The sequence below is a fragment of the Sceloporus occidentalis genome, unplaced genomic scaffold, assembly GCF_023333645.1.
Source record: "Sceloporus occidentalis isolate IW3139 unplaced genomic scaffold, rSceOcc1.0.p SCAF_7, whole genome shotgun sequence".
NCBI classification, from domain to species: domain Eukaryota; kingdom Metazoa; phylum Chordata; class Lepidosauria; order Squamata; family Phrynosomatidae; genus Sceloporus; species Sceloporus occidentalis.
Genome location: NW_028316987.1, coordinates 98026705 through 98043913, shown reverse-complemented (window position 1 = coordinate 98043913; position 17209 = coordinate 98026705). Strand labels below are relative to the sequence as shown.

Sequence of the window (17209 nt, the reverse complement as noted above, 5' to 3'; positions counted from 1 at the left end):
CACTCCCCTTGGCACAGGCAGGGGGCACCCACTGGGATGTGGGCAAAATCACATTCTTCGCCTTGAGAGATCCGAGTAATTGTGGCTGGACTGATGCCCTGAATCAACCCCATGGCTTGACCAGAGGACCAATTAAGAAACACATGCCCCCTGCGTTCCCCCATCACTTTCCCTGTAGACTGGGGGGGGGGGGGATAGAGCAATTGCACAACCCAACACTCACTCACTCTTCCACACACAAACACACACAGACCATGGAACAAGCACAAGGGCAGGAGGATGTGGTCTCAGCAGACAAAGGCTGTGCCCCCAAAACTCCAGAGGGATTCAGAGGAGGAAGGAGGGACCCCCAACTGCTCCCCCCTCACAGCCCTCCCCACCCTGGAAGAGCCCAAGACAGACCCCCTCACCCCCAAAACCTAATTCTCAAAAGCCAAAGTGAAGGAGCCCCTTCCACCTGCGAGATGGTTCTCCCCAACTCAGGCCCCAGTGGAAGGGGAGAAGGAGCTGCCCTCATGAATCTGGCATCCCTGCCACCCAACCCCAAATCCAACAGAAGACCTGAAACCCACGCAGCTGCCACACACTCCTTTGCCCGCTTACTCACCTCCTCCTCTTCCTCCTGGTCAAGGGCCACAGTCTCAGGACTCAGTTTGGACGGGGAGAAGCAGCTGCTTTGGGCCAGGCCATTCCAGGGGGGTGGGTGGGGGTGGTCTGAAAAAGAGGGGTCCAGAAGAGGATGAGTCACCTGGCAGGGGGCTAGCGAGATGCCCCCTCCCCACATCCTCCCCTCCCATCAGGCCATCCCTCTCCCCAGTGAGGCCCCTCCAGAGGGAAGCACAGAGCCCCCTGCCAGGAAGAGGGGTGAGGGTGGGGGTCCCCAAAGGCCACACGGGATGTGCCCTCCAGAGGCTCTGGACACACATGCGCACTCAAGCCTTTCAGGACATCTGCCAGAGTTTAAAGACTCAACAACCAGGATGGGACATTTGAAAGGTGTTTAAAGTGAAGGCAGAAGACCACTGGCAACACGGAGGAAAGGGCACCTGCCCACCACCTGTGCCACAGTCCCCTAAAGAGCGTAATAAGGCTGACACGTATTAAGGCAACATGGCTAAAATCGATCTTTGGAGAAGCAGGAAATACAAATACAAATTATTATTATTATTATTATTATTATTATTATTATTATTATTAAAATTGTCCAAATGGGCAAAGCTAAACTGTGTGCCCCCACCCCAGCTGGAAGGGTTCACAGGGACAAAGTGGAAAGCTGGGCCCTTGGGCTACACGGTGCCCAGAAATGGGGAAGAAGGACCACCTACCTATCCACAAGGTGGAGAAAAAGTTCCCACACTAGGCCCCACCACTAAGAAGACCCCACACTCTCCACCCCCTGCTCCTCACCCCCCACCCCACGCTGGACCTCTGCTGACCACAAAGGCCCCAATAAGGCAGGTTTTAAAGCAGGGACAGGTTTCAAAAGCCATTGAGTGGAGGCTCAAAGTGGCACTCTGAACTGCGCAGGATCAAAGGGCTGAAAGAGATAGGTTGACCCAGGTCCAATTTCAAAGGCTGACCACCTTTCTGGTCAGTGAAGACCACTTGAAGCCTATGGGCTGACTGCAAGGGCGGCCCCATGCAGAAGACCCCATGCCCTGAGTCTGTGCTGTCCAGCTTTGGCCGCTCTCAAAGGGCTGAAGCTGGGAAAACCTCAGGGGCAAAGGCGGGGGGGGCACACATGCATGCTCAGTGCCCCAAGATATTCGGGACGTTGTCACACACCTCTCATCATGCAAAAAACAATTTATCTCTGGCAACGCCCCCCCCCCCCCATGCATTACAACTATCCTTCTATGTATCAGACTCTCTCTCAGCCCTGACCAACAAAGGCAACCCCCCCCCCAGGCCTGGCACTGGAAGGCACTCTGCCCCTGACCAAGGAGGCTCTGCAGAGCAGTCATGTCCCCCTGCCTCTATAGGACTGTCTGTTTGCCTCCAGGCGGCGGGACATGGCCACATTCCGTGGCAGGAGTTCCTCTGTGCCATCTGCTACAGCAGGAGAGGCACCCCGGGGACCCCAGGCCAGACCCTGGGGTACCCCAGTCCACCTAGTCCCAGCAAATCCTGGCTTGGAAAGACCTCACCGAAGGCAAAGAGCAGAGCTGCCTTGCCCCACAGAATGCGGAGTGGGGGGCAAAAAGACGCGCAGGAGGAGCCACTCGGCCCCAACCCACCCAGGCGCCTCTCTGAAGCCCTTGCGGAGGAGGCTCAAAGACTGGGCCCCAAAGGCCCCGGCCAAAACATTTAAGACAGGCTCCCTTCGTGCCCTTGAGAACAAGACTGTGCAGCCTCCACCTGTTATCTGGACTGGATAAGGTGAGCCTCAGTACACACACACTTGAGACCCACAGCCACAGGCGTGTGCCCACAGACATACGCACATGCAAACACACCCCTCTGGCCGGCCGGTCTCCTTTGAAAGTTGGGAAGGCAGTCGCGGTTTGCTCCCTTAATCTCTCCTCCTCTGGACTCAACTAATGTTTAACTTTGGCCTAATCAGGGTCCCATGGCTCCCCCCAATGTCCGGGGGGGGGGGCAAGGAGCAGTGGCTAGTCAAGGTCACGGCGGGGGGGGCACATGGATCCTTAGCCCCAGCGTATCTCGGAGTCCGAAATCAAGCCTATGGGGCAGGTGGGGGGACCCCAGAGGGCTCTGGGTTGCAGCCCCGGTTCACCCCACTTCACACACACAACCCATTTGCAGACATTCTGGGGACCTAAAATAATTTCAGCTGCAGAGCTGTCACTGAAGGGGCCCTGAGACTTTCCAGAAAGAAAGGAAGGAAAGAAGGAAGGAAAGAAAAGAGAGAAAGAAATCAGTGCAAGAGGGAGGCAGGCAGGCAGGCAGGAAGGCAGTGCAGGTGGAGAGAAGGCCAAGAGGCCTTGTGAAGTTGGTAGCCGCTCAAGACAAACCCTGGGCAGCAAAACTGGGGGAAAGGCCTGCAGGATGTCTTTTGGAGGGGGTCTGCAGGAGAGAGCTGGCTCCCCCCAACCTCCCACCCCCACAGCCAAAAGCCTCCTCATTTGGGGTCCTCTTTCCACCAGATCAGGCGAGGGGGAAACACCGAATCCTAGAGCTGGAGCCGGAGGGAACCCCAAGGGCCATGCAGGAAGACACACCATCACTGCAAAGGAATGAGCCAAGGCTCAGGAAACTAGGCCTGGGGAAGTGGGGGGGGGTTTTTACAGGAAAGTCCCTTCCCCTTCCCTGGCACTACCAGGAGGGGTTGTGGGGGAGGGGGTTGTGGGGAGTGTGGGGTGGCACCCGCTTAGGCACCGGTGACCGCAAAGGGAGGGTGCCAGCCCCCCAAACGCCCCTGGGACACAGGCTCCTGCTGGAAGGTCTGGCTGGGAGGGACTTAAAGGGGAGGAGGGGTCTGAGGGTGACCCTGTCTCTCTTCTTCCTCCCCATGGATCTGACTATAGCTGTCGGGCCTTCAGGGCTGCAATGGACCATTGAGGTCCCCCATAGCTGGGGAGAAAGGAGGGAGAAGCCTTTGGTGGAAGGGAGTGCCACAGCCCCGGATGCTGCCATGGGGGGGGGGGGAGACTTCTCTGACCCTCCACCTTCCCAGGGACCACTGGTGGGGCCATGGGAGAGGATGGGGGTTCTTGGTGGCTTCCCTCCCAGGATCTCTGGGACTTCCTTCCAAGAGAAGTTAGACAGCAAGCTCTCTGCTTTCGTTTCACAGACAAGAGAAGAGTTCTCTGTTCCAACAGGCATTTTGTGATGCAAAAGGCCTGTCTTGCCTAAACATTGTACTGGATCTTGCTAATTATTGTGTTGCTGTGTGAGTTTAGCAACATATGTTTTCAATGTTCTACGTCTTGTGAATTTTTAATAATGTGTATTTTAATTTGTTGCAAGCTGCTTTGAGTCCTGAACTGGGACAAAAGCGGCACAGAAATACTAGCACTAACAATGACAGGAGCAGCCTTATTTTGTCTACTTTGATGGGCCGTGCCTGGCAGGACCCTTTCCCAGCCCCACTTGGAAAGACTCCACATATTCCCCTTGGGCAGGTGATGGGATGGGGGTCTCCCAGCTAAAGGCTAACCTGGCCTGGCCCTGCTTGGCTTCCAAGGTGAGCCATGACCAGGTGTGTTGAGGTAGTGACAGGACAGAACGGGAGGGGGGGCAACTTGTATGAAACTGGTCTTTGGGAACACTTCCGTCTCCCTCTGTCTGGTGAGACATGGAGCACTGAACAGAAGGAAAACCCACCTGCCCTTACAGACCACCCCCAGAACTAGCACTATGCACAGCCTCCGGCCGGCTACCCAGCACCCTGACGGACTGTGTCCGATCTCCCCCCCCCAGCTGGTGTTTTGCCAAGTGGGAGCCCTGCCAAGACAAAGCAATCGCCCAGATCATCTTTGCAGTTGGCACCTGTCAACGGGCGGAAGGAATCCATCTCCGGCCAAACCGTCCAGCTGCACGCTCTGCTAACTGCCACCAAGCTGGCCAGCCGGCCGGCCGACCTGAGTGGCGGCTCCCCCTGCAACCCCCAGGCCATCCAGGCCAGGCCAGGCTCCGTGTGCCGGACCTTGAAGCACTGCAACACAGAAATACAGCCCATCTGGCAAACGTCTGCCAAGGGCATCCCTAACCACTGGGCAAAGGGAAAGTGGGCTTGACCCTCCGCACTGCCCTGGTCCGGGTGACACACCCACCGCTTCCCAAAATCAGTGGGTAACGGGGGGCGGGCAGGGAATGCCAAGACCCCCAGAGGGCCTGCTTGGCTCAGTTCAGCAGATTCGGAGACAGGAAGGTCCATCCTGCAAATCCCAAATGTGCAGAGTTCCTTAAACTATTTCTCCCCCCCCAACAACAATCTGCCTTCTTCCTCCAGAACAAGGACACACAAAGTCTTCCACAAAATAAAGGACAAAAAAATGGGGCTCAACCCAAGGATGGGGAAAGACCCCCCTCCCATGCCTGCAAACAAGGTCTAGTGACCCCAGAAGTCAGGGGTCACTCCAGGTTGCTTTTGGGGGATGATTTTAGCTGCTCTTTAAACACTGGGGGAGGCTCAGGTTAAATCGGATTCACATTTGTAGGACAAAAAAGTCACCCAAATCTCCCAAATTAAAATAGTGGGGGGCTTTGGGGTTTTCAAGGGCCCACAGGCTGCACTTTCCTTTGCCCTGGTTTTGAGGAACCCTTTGCTGGGTTCCATTCTGTGCCATGGTTCTGCCTCTTTGATGGTGGTTTTGTGATCCATTTGCTGCTTTGGCTTCTGAAAAAGCAACATGGAAGTAATCATGCATTTATTTAAACGCATTAAAACATTTCCGTCCCAGTCTTTTATCATGAGAACAAATCAAAGAAGGCAAGTGGTTCTGTGCCGAAGATAAAAGCATATTAAATAACCCAAGCAAGTTCCAAGAGCTGCCAAAGACCTGAAAGGAGTTAAAACCTTGGGCATGTCTGAATGTGAATCAGGCCCCAAAGCCTTAATTAAGAGCGGTGTCTCTGCCTGACGCCGGAAAGGAGCCAGCGCCGGACCTGCGCAGGGTTGGCGTTCCATGCGCGGGGCTGCCACTGTCTGTGAGTGTGGGAAAGCGGAGCACTGCAGAGAGACAAGCACAACTCCAGTGGCAGGAAGGGAACCAGCGGGCGGATGTCTAAACCTGGGGCAGCAGCACCCCACAAGCGGCTCTCGCACATGCACCCCTTCCAACTACGTTCAGGCACTCGCTGTGCCAAGCGCTCCTGGCAAAGGCGGTGGCGGCACAGACGGGCGCAGGAAGGGAGAGGGTGCGGCTGGTGCGCCTGTCGCCCACGGAGGGCAGGCAAGCGGGTGGGCAAGTGGCCACCCCTGCATCCAGTGGCCAAAGGAGCAGCGCTCCCTTGACCACCAGGCTGAGGGGAACAAACCGGCCTCCCATTGAGGCCCGGCTGGCTTTGCTGAGCCTCCAAGCGAAGTGCCTTTGGGCCGTCCTCCTTGCCCCGCTTTGCCAGGCTGTTTGCAGAGGCTGTTGCCCACTTGGCTTGGCTGATGTGCTTCGGATGGATGGAGATCCTACAGTTTTGGGATGGGGGTCAATGCTTTGGTTAAATACGCACAACCAGTGGGGGGGGGTCTGCAGTTGGGGGGAGGCCCCAAAGTCAGGGCCAGGAAGGGGCTGGCATGCCAGGGGTGCCAGGGGTGCCAGGGGTGCCAGGAGTGGGGTGCCCCAGAGGCCAGTGGGGGGACTGGCGCTAGGACCACAGCCTTTGGCTGCTTGACCAGGTGGACAACTGACCCAGGGCAGCCAGTGGGTGCCAGGGGAGCCATGGGGCCCTGCACTCTCCCTCTTGGGAGGGGGCTCCAGGGACCCTCCTTGGCCTGGCTCTTGGGGATATGAATTGGGGGGGGTCTTTCCAGCCCCCATTTCCCCTGGGACGAAGGGCGGGGCCCTCTGAGCGCGCGCAGAGTGCAGAGCCCTCCTCTTCCTCTCCGCCGGACAGAGGCCCAAGGGACCAAGGAAGGGAGGAATGTCCGGCCGCGCGCTCTCCCTGGACCCCCGCGTGCCCGCGCCCCGCTCTCACCCTCCGCCGGGGCCGCGCCTCGCCTCGCCCGGCCGCGCGCACGGACTGCCCAGAGAGACAGACCGCCTTCCTGCCTTCCTTCCTTCCTTCCGAGGAGGAGGAGGAGGAGGCTGGCGGCCGGGGGAGGGCGCATGCGCGAGGGAGGGAAGGCCCCGGCCGGCGCGCCCCCGACGCCTCCCCGGCGCCACGTGCACGCAGCGCAAGGCCACGCCCCCGAGGCCGCCACGCCCGGCCACGCCCACAAGGGCGGGGCCCCGAACGCGGCGGGACGGAGCTGAATCGAGATGAGCGCGGACTCGAGCGGGGCTGCCGGCGGCGTCCCTGGGCCCGCCTTCCCTCGTAGGACCCTTCCAGGCCCTCTGAGTCTCGGGCTTCGGCCCCCCGCTCTGCTCTATGAATGCAAAGCCAGGCTTCTTGGCTAGGCCCTCGCCCCGAAGGGGAGTCATGCTGCGCCTGGAGAGAGACACATGGGCTTTGCAGTCCCAGGAGGGGCAAGGGAGGGTGGGCTTCCCTCCGTTGCCCAGCCGCGGCTTTTCGGGTGGGGAGGTGGGCCCTACCACCCTGGGGACCCCCTTCCTTTGGCCCCGTCTCCCCATGGCTTCAGTTGTCTTTGGGGCCCAGTCCTGGGGGGCTGCTCTGCTGGGGACCCCAGCTGCCCACTGGCCGCCCACAAGCCTCTGGCAAGCGTCCAGGGCTCCCAGCTCACTTTGGGGGGCCTGGGACTGTATTTGAGCCCCCCCCCCCATACTTTTGCGGACCGTTTCCAGGCGGACTTGTCACTGGCTGAGAGAGAGGGGTCAGGACTTCAGCCTTGGGCCACAGCTCTAGAGATCAGGGCTCCCTCCAATCAGCCCCTCGGTGGCCTTGGGCACCTCCCAGGCTCTCAGCCTCAGCAGAGGCAAAGGCAAGCCCCTCTGGGCAAAGAGGGCACAGAAAATGCCAGGAGAGGGTCCCCTTGCCCTGGCTAGCTGCCTTCCAGTCGGCCTTGGCTCATGGCCACCCGGTCAGTCGGACGCGGGTCACCAGGAACTGGGAACGACTGGAAGGCACACAACCACAACAACAACAACGACAACAACCACTATTCAAAGAGATGGCCATGTTAGTAGAATTTATGATGATGATTATGATTGTTATTATTATTAACCTTTATTTATGAAGCGCTGTAAATTTACACAGCGCTGTACAGACAAGCCTTTAATTAGATGGTTCCCTGCCCTCAGGCTTACAATCTAAAAAGACACCACACAAAAGGAGAAGAAGGGAATGGCGGAGGGGAAGAAGGGGATGGGGGCCAGCAGTTCCTCTCTACCTCCGAGGCCTGGATCAGGGGAGAGGGACTGGAGGGAGGGCTTGGCTTCTTCCAGGGAGGCCTGTTGGAGCTAGCCTGCCTCTCTAGTAGGATAATACCTATAAAAGACATAGCAATACAGGAAATGGTTCGATAAAACAGGCACCAAAAGAACATCAAATAATAAGCGACAATTATGCAATGCCTGGGAAGGCTTCTCTGAACAGGATGGTCTTCAGCTCCGTTTTGAAGCTGGTTAAAGAAGTGATAAGGGCCCTTGTGTCTCGCGGGGGAAGAAGGTTCCAGGAGTGAGGGGCAGCGAGTGAAAAGGGGCAAATCTGGGATGAGGCAGAGGAAATCCTGGGCTGTGACAGTAGACCTTGACTACCAGAACAGAGGGAACAACAGAGTGGGAAGGAGAGGAGAAAGAAGGTCTGATAAGTAAGGAGGGCCAGTCCATGGAGGGCTTTAAACGTCGACAGCAGGAGCTTGTACTGAATGCGGAAAGGGAGTGGGAGCCAGTGAAGGGATGCCAAGACAGGAGAGATATGGTCAGAGCGGTGGGCGGATGTGATAATGCGGGCAGCTGAATGCTGGACAGAGATTAAAGGACGGAGGTGAGAAAGAGGAAGCCCAGCCAGGAGGACGTTACAGGAATCCAGTCGTGAGATCACTAGGGCATGGACCAGGATCTTGGCAGAAGAGGCAGAGAGATATGGTTGGATTTTGGCAATCTACAAGCCTTGGCTGTGTTCTGGATCTGAGGGATCCACGACAGAGAAGCGTCAAAGATAAAGCCAAGACTGCGGGCTTGCTGGACTGGTTGAATAGAAATGTTGTCCACAGAGACAGAAAAGGAGTGTTGAAGGGTGGGCTTAGGAGGAAAGACGAGAAGCTCCGTCTTGGACACGTTGAGCTTCAAACGCTGATGGCGCATCCACTGCGAGACAGCTGTGAGGCAAGACTAGACTTGCTGTCGAAGCCTTGGAGAAAGGTCAGGGGCGGAAAGATACAACTGAGTGTCATCGGCATAGAGATGGTAGGAGAAATGAGTTTTCCTAAGGACAGTGTGTAGAGAGAGAACAGAAGGGGACCCGGAACAGAGCCCTGTTCTGGAGAGAAGGGGACCCAAACAGAATCAGTATGTCGAGATCTTACAGCAGCCTTGAGACTAAATGAAAGAAGTTGGCAGCATGAGCTTCCATAGACTTATGGCTACTTCCTCAGATGCATTTAGATGCAATAATAATGATCATAATAATGGAGAGAGATCTCTTAGCACCTTTTGAGACTGACTGAAAGAAAGAGGTTGGCAGCGTGAGGGTTTTCCTCGGCTTCAGTCTCCTCCTGAGGTGCGTTTGGAGAGCAGGGAGCGTTGGTCCTGGAGAGGAGCCAGGAGCCGGGTGCCCTGTCCTTCATCAGGGACTCAGATGACAGAACAGAGGGCATCCTTATCAGATTTGCAGCTGAGACCAAATTAAGCAGCAGGTCGGGTTTCAAAATGCCCTTGTCAGACTGGAGAGACGGGCCAAAAGGAACACAATGGGCAGAAGAAAGGGAACGCACAGATAGAAGATGGGACCCGGCTTAAGGAGGCTTCTGCCTCGGACAGGGACCTAGGAGTCCGTCCACCTTGCGATGCTGCAGCTGAAAAGGCCAATGCGATCCTGGTCTGCAGCAAGAAGAGTGGAGGAGGGAAGTGACCCTTGGGCTGCCTTGGTCAGGCCCCACTTGCTCCGGCCGTTACTGGGCTGCCTGCCACGGCTGGACATCGACGGCCAGAATAGCCGCTGCGGAGAGGAGGAGAGGACAGGGCCCGACCCCCGGGGCTCAGAAGCGCCCCACTGGAAGTGAGGAAGACGGCCGTGAAGCAGAAGGGATGCTTGGGCTGCACCTCTGACCCGGGGGCTGGGCACAAGAGATGGGGCTTTTTGGGGGGCAGCAGAGGCACCAGACCCTGGGAGCTAAGCAGGGCCAGCCCCGGTCAGTACTTGGAAGGGGACAGTGGGCCCCGTCCTCTGGGCTTTGGTTCAGGATGCCCAACTCCAGGGACGGTCAAGCCCCACGGAATGCAGTGGCCGAGTCAAATGGCGCCCCTGCTGCCTCCAAAATGGCGAAGTCAAGGTTGGGCGGACTGGGCTTCTCTGCGGAGGAAGCCTGGCGGAGCGGAGAGGCGTCGCGGGGCACGCCGGGAGCCGTAGTCTCCGCCCCTGAACCCCGGGAGCGGTGCACGCTGGGGGATGTAGTCGGAGGGAGGCCCGGAGCGGAGGGGTGTCGCGGGGCACGCCGGGAGCCGTAGTCTCCGCCCCCTGAACCCCGGGAGCGGTGCACGCTGGGGGATGTAGTCGGAGGGAGGCCCGGAGCGGAGGGGTGTCGCGGGGCACGCCGGGAGCCGTAGTCTCCGCCCCCTGAACCCCGGGAGCGGTGCACGCTGGGGGATGTAGTCGGAGGGAGGCCCGGAGCGGAGAGGCGTCGCGGGGCACGCCGGGAGCCGTAGTCTCCGCCCCCTGAGCCCCGGGAGCGGTGCACGCTGGGGGATGTAGTCGGAGGGAGGCCCGGAGCGGAGAGGCGTCGCGGGGCACGCCGGGAGCCGTAGTCTCCGCCCCCTGAGCCCCGGGAGCGGTGCACGCTGGGGGATGTAGTCGGAGGGAGGGAGGGTCCTGTCGGGGTCTCTCTCGGCAGCCATGCAGAAGTACGAGAAGCTGGAGAAGATCGGAGAAGGTCCGCGGGGGGAGCGAGGGAGGCAGGGGCGTCTGTGTCCCGGGGCCCCTTCCCCTCCTGCCTCCCCTCATGACCCGCTCTCTCTGGCTTCCCCACAGGGACCTACGGGACCGTCTTCAAGGCCAAGAACCGGGAGACCCACGAGATCGTCGCCCTCAAGAGGGTCCGCCTGGACGACGACGACGAGGTCCGGAGGGTCACGGAGGGGCTCTTGGAGGGGAAGCCAAGGGATGAGAGAGACATGGGCAGAGCGCCCCCCCCCTCTCTCTCTCTCAGGGTCCCTCCAGAGGGGCCTTGGGGGGGTGTGTGTGTGTGAGCGCGCGTACACGTGTCAGCAGCAGCAGCAGCAGCAGCAGGGCCTGGGCCGGGGTCTCCGGGCGGGGGAGGGCCCTTTGGAGGCCGGGTCCCTGGAGCCAAAGAGGGGCTTCCTCCCTGCCTGCCTCCCTCTCTCTCTCTCTCTTTAGGGGGTGCCCAGCTCCGCTCTGCGGGAGATCTGCCTCCTGAAGGAGCTGAAGCACAAGAACATCGTCAGGTGAGTCGGGGGGGGGGGGTCTCCAGGGGTCCCTCTGGGCCGGACTTTGCCTTAATAGCAGCATGTCTTTCTATCCCTTCCCTGGAGAAGAGGCCATCAAAGGGGGGGGGGGGCTTACAGAGATTAAAAGCCCCTCAACCCCCCTCTTAGAATACAGTGAACGATATCAGAGTTAAAGCAAAATTGTAGGGCAGCCAGCCCTGGAGCATGCGCAAAGTGCGGCCGGAGGTCTTGGGTCCTTCTGCTGCGGAGAGAAGACTCTTTGGGAAAGGCCTGCCGGCAGAGGCCCCTCTCTGGCGCTTTGCAATGGGCCGCATCTCCTCCTCCTCCTCCTCCTCCGCAGGGCACCCCACAATCCAAGCCCTTTGGGGGCCCAGGGCAGCCTTGCTTTATAGGGCTGGAGCAGATCCCTCCCCAGGATCTCAGTCTGCCAGGAGCATGATAGGGAAGCAAGGAAGGAAGGAAGGAGACGCTCCCAAAGACAGGTTGGGCCCAAGCCATTGAGGGCTTTCAAGGCAATCACCAGCACCTTGTTCTGGGCCCAGAAACTGATGGGCAGCCAGGGAAGGGGTCTTAGGGTCGGTGTTGTATGGTCTCTTCTGGATGCACCAGAGACCAGTCTGGCTGCCATGTTCTGATCTAACTGAAGTTTCCGGACCAAGCACCCAGGGGTTGGGCTGGATGGCCCTTGCGCTCTTCCAACCCTCGGATTCTATGGTAGCCCATGTGGATGGAGTGCATTACAGAAATCAAGGCGTGAGGTTGCCAGCGCACGTACTACTGCCTTACCTGCCCCGCTTCAGGGGTCCATGTGTCCTGAGGGCCCCCCCACTGCAGCCCTGGCCCCCTGGCAATGGAGGCATGGCTCCTGTGCGGGTGAAGAGTGGGCCCTGGCAGCTCCTGCATGTGTCCCTCCACAGCACTTGCACAGAGGGATTGTGCAAAGTCTGGCTCTTCATTAGGGTCTTGTCTTGAATGCATTTCAGACTGTGCTCCAATCTGACATTGCCTGTTTTGTCTCCTAACAAGGCATGACTACTGCACTGTGCTTTATATAGGGCTGCCCTTGAAGAGTATATGGCAGTTTCAGCCCTTGCAGAGTGGGGTCGCTGGCACAGTGTCAGAGGGGGTGCCCAGCAGGGCCATGCTGTGGCACAGCAGTAGGGCTGGGTGCTTCTGGGCTCCTTTCCAGCGGCTAGCTTTACTTCTTTACAGCCCAGCGCCCCTGGGACCCACATGCTGGGAGCTGGGCCCTGACCCATGTGCCTAAAACCCTGCCCTGCCATGGCTGCACCAGTCCTAAGGGCAGAGCGGGGCCTTCCTTGCGGTGGTTTCTTATGCTCTGAGAGGCCCTCCAGTTGCAGAGAGAAGGCGGTCTTTTGCAAGGCTTGCAAGACACTCTCTTTAGACTTATGGTTAGTTTTGCAGTGGGCTTGCCAGTTACTTCTCTTGAGGCTTTATTTGCAGCCCTGGTGCCTTTTCTGGTGGTGATGGTGGATCTTTAAATGTTGAATTTACTTGACTAAATGTTTGGCTGAGCTGACCTTGAGTGCCTAGAAAGAGCAGGCCAGGGCACCCGAAACACCCAGCCCTCCCTGCCGACAGAATGGGGGGGGGGGGCGCTGGTGTGGTTGTGGCCCTCCAAGGCCCCCAGGGCTCTTTGCCTTCTCCCTGTAAGATCCCCACAGCCTTCTGTCTCCTTGCAGGCTGAGCACTCCTCTGTCCGTCCAGCCATCTGCCCCCCCTTGCCTTCTGCTCAAATTGGAGGGTCATCTGCAGGGGTGGGGGGCTTCTTCTCTGCCCCTTTGAACCCTTTCTCTCCCCCCCCCCAGGTTGCATGACGTCCTGCACAGCGACAAGAAGCTCACGCTGGTCTTTGAGTTCTGCGACCAGGTAAGGGGGGCGGCGGGGGGGGGGGCTGGGAAGGTGGCAACTGGACTTTCCAGGAACATTGGGAGAGCCCCGGAGTCAGATGTGACCAAAGCAGCCCTAAAGGCTTTTGCAGCACGTTCTCCTTCTGGCAATAGTGGCGGCAGCGTTTGGACCTTTCTTTCTGAGATGGATAAAATGCTGTGGAGGGTTCTGCTCCCACAGGCGCCTGATGAGACCCCCGCATGGGAAGCCCACAAGCAGGGCATGGGTGCTGTGGCCCACCCTCCCCATGGCTCCCAGGGGGTGACTCTGTGCCTTCTCCCTGGAGGAGAAGCACACAGCTGCCGCAGTGGGTCATTTGGCCAGGAATTGCTGTCTGGCGGTGGGTTCAACTGGGTGGCCCTTGGGGTTCCCTCTTCCAGACTGGAGGCACTTCTTCCACGAATCTGTCTGGCCCAGAAGTGTAGCTGTTGAGGGGGAGGGGAAAATGCCTCCCGAATGAAATCTTCCTCCAGTCCTGAAATTTCTAGCATTGCAAAGAGTGAGACCATGAACGTTGTTCCCTCCCGGACCCCGTCCTCTTTTGCTTGCTGTGTCTTTAGTCCCCTGGTCTGCCCCACATCTTTGGATGCCTAAACCGTATTTCTAAATGATCAGCTGAAGGGTTAAGTCACTGCCACACTAGATGTTTAACGCTGGATGAATATTTAATTGCAAGTGGGCAGAATACTTGTGGGGGGCTATGCATTCATTTTGCCACCGCCCTCCATCCATAACCTACAGCCCCAGCCCCCCTGATGAGCAGCTCCTGGGTTGGTGGTCCAGGGGCAGCCGCTGTCCCCATTGCCCAGGTGTGGGTGATCCCTCCTGGCATTGCTGGACCTGATCCCTTGGGCAGCAGGAGGAGCAACGGCCATTACAGGAGCGGATTCCTCATCCCTGCAGCACCGGCCGCCATGGGGTCTATTGGGATGACCTGTGGCTACAAATTCCCAGGGAGAAGGTGAACTGCAGAGGGGCCGTCCAGGTTGCCCACTCTCTCTCTGTACAGTGACTACCGACTCATCATCATCATCATCATCATCATCATCATCATCACTATTATTATATTTGTTTATATTCCGCTTTCCTCCCAGTACAAGGGACCAAGGCAGACTTCAAATCTAAAACAGTCCAAGTTAAAGCATTGTAAAACATGCAAAATACAAGTTTAAAAAAATTAAACAATTCAAACAATTAAAAACATTATATTATTAAAATTTAAAGTTATTATTATTATGTTTATATTTGCCCCTTCCAGGATCTGAAGAAATACTTTGACAGCTGCAATGGGGACCTGGATCCTGAAATTGTCAAGGTGAGTGAGATGGAGCAGAGGGCAGTGGGTTGCATTGGCGAATGGGTGGCATCGGTGAAACTGTTGTTGTGGGTTTTGGAGCCACAGCACCTACTGGCCTCCTCCCCACAGTCTTTCATGTACCAGCTGCTGAAGGGCCTGGCCTTTTGCCACAGCCGGAATGTTTTGCACCGAGACCTGAAGCCCCAGAATCTACTGATCAACCGGGTGAGTCTTTGGCCCTGGAAGAGCGTGGGAGCCCCTTCTGCCTCTCCAAGCATTGAGTGGTTCCCCTGGCAGTGCCAACCGGTGCCTTTGTTTGCAGAATGGGGAGCTGAAACTGGCGGACTTTGGGCTGGCCCGGGCCTTTGGCATCCCTGTGCGGTGCTACTCGGCTGAGGTGAGCAGAGCAACACGCGTCCTGAAAGATTCCTGACATATGAGGAATCTGCTGGCTGTTCCCCATTTCTTTTTTTTTTGGTGGTGGGGTGTCATGAATGTCAAGTTCACCCTGTTTTCACTGAGGGTGCAAATGTGAGTAAGGATGCTTTACTGCTCCTATGGGGAATTAAGGCTCTTGGGGGGGGGGTGTGAAGAAAGAAGGAGGTACATCATTCTGTGGAGTCAACGAGGGAGAACCTTCCGCTTCCAGCATCTCAGCATGGATGCGCCTCCCCCTCCCATGTTTTCACTCTGTCCTAAGGAGGGCTGGAGCGATGGACCCCCTTCCCAAATCCCACAGGTGGTCTTTTAATTTCATGGGAGGGGGGATAGCCTCTCCTGTCCACATATGCCCAATGAGCTCTGCCCGCTATGAAGTGCACTCTGAAGGTACGCAGGGGCCACTGTCCTTGGGTGGCTCTTGGCCCCACAGGCAGCCATGGGGAGGGCTCCCGAAGGGTTTGCCCCTGCTCTCTTCTGCCCTTCCTTCCCCACAGGTGGTGACACTCTGGTACCGTCCTCCGGACGTCCTTTTTGGGGCCAAGCTCTACTCCACCTCCATAGACATGTGGTCAGCCGGATGCATCTTTGCAGGTAATGCGGCCCTCCCCTGTGGGCAATGGGGCACCAAGGATGGGAGAGGGTGCCCCCCTGGGCAGAACCAACCCTGGCTGGACTCTTGTATGTATTTTATATGTCTTATCCTACTGGAGAGGCCCCTTCCCCACCACCACTCCCTTTGTGTCGCATCTTTTTAGATTGTAAGCCTGAGGGCAGGGAACCGTTCAATTAAAAAGATTGTATGTACAGCGCTGTGTAAATTTACAGCGCTTTATAAATAAAGGTTAATAATAATAATAATAATAATAATAATAATAATAATCTCTTCCTTCCCTCCGGCAGAGCTAGCAAATGCTGGGCGGCCCCTCTTCCCAGGCAATGATGTGGACGACCAGCTGAAGCGCATCTTCCGATATCCTTGGCTTTTAACATGTGGGGCTGGGGAGGTGGGAGGGTTTCCACAATTGGGAGGCCATGTGTTGTGTGTGCATGTGCACATGCTTGCATGTGTGTTTTTGATGCTGGAGGATCACAGTCTGTGGAGTCTAGGCATGTAGATAAGTTGTGTGTTTCCTAGATGGTAATGTGACTTTGCAGAATGTAGGTCTCCCTGCCCCCCCCCCCCACAGCCTGAAGCCTTGGGGTGGCTCCCCTTCTTTCTTTCACTCCCCCACACATACTTTTGTAGGTTTGATCAGGGATTGCACATCCCTTGTGTGTACTGCTTCAGGCTTGGGGCGGGGGGGGGGGGGGTGTTCTGAATGTCCTATGCCAAAGCATGGTGCATGGGGGAGGGCACATGCCTCAGCCAGCCCCAGTTCTGGGGAGGAGGGTTGAGTGGGAGGGGGCTTCCATTGAGGTTGACAGAAACGCACTCCCCTCCCAGCCAAGGCCCTTGACTGCTCTGCCACGCTGCTGGGCACTCCGACAGAAGAGCAGTGGCCGGGAATGACCAAACTACCTGATTACAAGGTGAGTCTCTCTCTCCTGGGGTGGGAGGGGGGCTCTGGGGTCAGGAAGAGCCCCCCAGCATGCATGCCGCCCACCAATTTCTTTCCCCACAGCCGTACCCCATGTACCCAGCGACAACCTCTCTGGTGAACGTGGTGCCCAAGCTCAACACGACTGGCCGGGACCTCCTTCAGGTGGGTGCTCTGCCCCCCATCCCCCAAAATGCCTGTGTTTCCCATCTTGTGCTGCTCCCCATCCATCTCTGGGGTTCTCCCCCACCCATTCCCTCAAATAGGCCCGGGGGGGGGGGGGGGGCTCAAACTGGCATCTTAGCAAGACTGGGTTTTTTCCCTCCAACTGTGCAGAGTGGGGCAGCCCTTCTCTTCTTGTGGGGCTTCTCCTCCCCCACCAACCTGGTGGGGGGGGGGGCAAACAGCCCTTTTCAGGCCTTGGGAAGTGTGTGGGGCAGGAGGGGTGGGGGAAATATCCCCTCCCCACCTTACTGTAGGAGCATCATCTGCTACTGGGGGGCTGAGCTTTCCATTTACCTCCCCCCTTTTGGCTCTGCAGAACCTGTTGAAGTGCAACCCAGTGCATCGGATCTCAGCGGAGGATGCGCTGCAGCACCCCTACTTCACGGACTTCTGCCCCCCCTAGCCCCCTCACATGACCACCTCTCCCACCAGGGAACCAGCCACCTTTGGATATGTGAGGGGGGATGCTGCTGGCATGGCTGCTCCTTCCCCACACACGGGACCAGCTTCGGGGGAAGAATAGCACTCCCACTCCCACTCCCACCCCTTCTTCCCCCCAGACCCCATGGGAGGGGGGTGTCACCAGGCTGGGGGGGTCCTTTCGTTGATGTGAATATTTGTGAGTCTTATAAAACACTGCTGCTTCTCTGCTC

At 57.7% G+C, this 17209-nt stretch overlaps 2 protein-coding genes across 2 annotated transcripts in view; one reads left to right on the top strand and one right to left on the bottom strand.

The window, feature by feature from the left end:
* SLC4A2 (solute carrier family 4 member 2) overlaps window positions 1-6682 on the bottom strand; it is a 40906-nt gene extending 34224 nt beyond the window's left edge. Inside the window, exons 1-2 of the mRNA XM_089533982.1 lie at window positions 6598-6682; window positions 608-714 (exon numbers count right to left, since the gene is read on the bottom strand). The gene's annotated coding sequence lies outside the window, so the exon portion shown is untranslated. The remainder of the gene's footprint in view (window positions 1-607; window positions 715-6597) is intronic.
* Window positions 6683-10521: 3839 nt separating this feature from the next.
* CDK5 (cyclin dependent kinase 5) lies at window positions 10522-17206 on the top strand. Its single transcript, XM_089533978.1, has 12 exons — window positions 10522-10609; window positions 10708-10796; window positions 11074-11141; window positions 12974-13034; window positions 14314-14370; window positions 14482-14577; window positions 14675-14749; window positions 15288-15384; window positions 15694-15763; window positions 16263-16323; window positions 16416-16496; window positions 16873-17206. The coding sequence occupies exons 1-12, from the start codon at window positions 10573-10575 to the stop codon at window positions 16957-16959; spliced, it is 879 nt and encodes a 292-aa protein (XP_089390104.1). The 5' UTR covers window positions 10522-10572; the 3' UTR covers window positions 16960-17206.
* The last annotated feature ends 3 nt before the right edge of the window (window positions 17207-17209 follow it).

Bases quoted from the DNA above. Each gene is read 5' to 3' on its own strand.
- CDK5 (XM_089533978.1), top strand. From the start codon at position 10,573: ATGCAGAAGTACGAGAAGCTGGAGAAGATCGGAGAAG. The intron at 10,610-10,707 runs GTCCGCGGGGGG...GCTTCCCCACAG, and splicing joins GCTGGAGAAGATCGGAGAAG to GGACCTACGGGACCGTCTTC. The intron at 10,797-11,073 runs GTCCGGAGGGTC...CTCTCTCTTTAG, and splicing joins GCCTGGACGACGACGACGAG to GGGGTGCCCAGCTCCGCTCT.